Below are 1722 nucleotides of genomic sequence, written 5' to 3'. Positions count from 1 at the left end.
CTAATGATGAAGGCGGGACCACCAGAGCCCCCAGGGGTTAGGGTAGCTGATTCTCCAGATATGTTACCCCTGACCACACTGGGCCTCCAGACCGGCCTCTGATTGGCTGAACTCTGTGCACATGGGGCTCTGGTGGTCCGCCTGGCTGAGTGACATCACCAGCAACTCCAGAACACGATGCTTGGACCACAAACACACCTGAATCAATCGCTGTGATTGATCAGCAGGATGAGTGAAGGACGAAATCGATCAAAACCTCCACCAACACGCCCGAAAGTTTAAAGGCTAGCAGGTTCATCGCTGAAAGCATCCATCCACACCATAAACAAGGCTGAGCCCTGACCTTTGACCCCTTCAGCTCCATCTGTGCACATAGAAGTCGTAACTGAAGTTCATTTTCCTGTTTCCTGTCGTCACAGCTCCTCCCCTCGAGGGGCGGAGTCACATCTGCCCCTCTCTGTGGATGTGGATCAAGTTTCCATCATCAGATTAACTGTGAGGCGTTTGATTTGAGAGGTAACATCATCAGTCACCATGTGTGACTGCCACAGCCTCACCTGATCTCTGTGCAGCTCTCCAGGGTCTGTCACCACCACAAGCACAAACGAGCACAAACGAGGGAGGAGCAGAGGAGGTGGCGATCGGCTCAAAGGGTAACAGTGAAAAACTGCCCACGTTAGTAAAAAGGACCGCTTCACATCCAAAGCCCGGGTGGAGGAAGACTTCCTGTAAACAGAGGACACGTAGCAAGAACTGTAGAGACGCGTCTGTTTGTTCTGCTTTGAGCTTCATTATCGTGTTTTAAAGCTGCACTGACTAACTCGGCCACCAGAGGGCGATGAACACGTGCTGGAGAAACAGACTGAAGATAAACTGGCCTGTTTCCTGTGCTGAAAGCAGCAGTTTGCATGCAGGCATGAACTGAAACAAATGCCACGCCCACAGTGACATCTGACTCTCCTTCTGCTTCCTGATTGGCTGACGTACCCTTAAATAGAAGCTGTGCTGTATTTACTGTTATTAGGTAAGATTGAGTTTCTGAGCATCTGACAGGCTGTCGTTGTTTCCTCGCAGTTAAAGTGATCAATGATGTCATGTATAAATGAACCAATAATAAACTGATAAAAACATTTTTTTCTGGTATGAAACTCGAGCAACAGCTGTTTAAAGAAATAATTTATATGTAAAAAAAATTGTATTTATTTTTTACACATTAAATTAAATAAAAATGTAAAAAACATTTATAATGAATATAAATATTTTAAAAGTAAGCACAAAAAAATCATACAAGTAATAAAAATATTAATAAAATAATAAATCTTATTAATACAAATGTAAAACATTATTATCTATGAAACAATAACACACATAATGGGAAAGAAAAATCGATATTAATATTGTTTGTGTAAAAAAAGAACAACAAAGAAACAGTTAAAAACGATTTTAAAAAGTGAAAAATAAAATATTAAAAATGTAAAAAAGACAGAAAAACAGAACCAAAAATGAAAAATATTGAAAAATTAAAATACGTTCAAAGATGATAAATGATCAACAAAAAAATAAAGAGATGAGGCTGAATGTTATTGATCAGTGATCAGTTTGTATGAGCAGATATCTCTGAAGCTGTTTCCAGGGTGACTCCTGAAAGCTGCAGACTTTATTTGGCTTCCTGTGAACCAGTCTGAGCCCAAACGCTGCAAGAAAAACAAACAGGAAGCCACC

General features: G+C 41.0%; 1 protein-coding gene across 2 annotated transcripts in view; it reads left to right on the top strand.

The window, feature by feature from the left end:
* Nucleotides 1–4, top strand: part of apbb3 (amyloid beta (A4) precursor protein-binding, family B, member 3) — an 11238-nt gene extending 11234 nt beyond the window's left edge. For both annotated transcript variants that reach the window (XM_085364778.1, XM_085364779.1), the window contains one exon: nt 1–4. This exon is cut by the window's left edge and continues 257 nt beyond it. In XM_085364778.1, the coding sequence (XP_085220904.1) occupies nt 1–4 (4 nt within the window).
* The last annotated feature ends 1718 nt before the right edge of the window (nt 5–1722 follow it).

Source organism: Diplotaxodon limnothrissa, linkage group LG10 (genome assembly GCF_057381915.1).
Source record: "Diplotaxodon limnothrissa isolate DT_005_m linkage group LG10, D_limnothrissa_male_GT1.1, whole genome shotgun sequence".
Taxonomy (NCBI): Eukaryota; Metazoa; Chordata; class Actinopteri; order Cichliformes; family Cichlidae; genus Diplotaxodon; species Diplotaxodon limnothrissa.
Note: the sequence above shows the minus strand (reverse complement) of the source record. Positions and strands in the feature narration are given on the sequence as shown.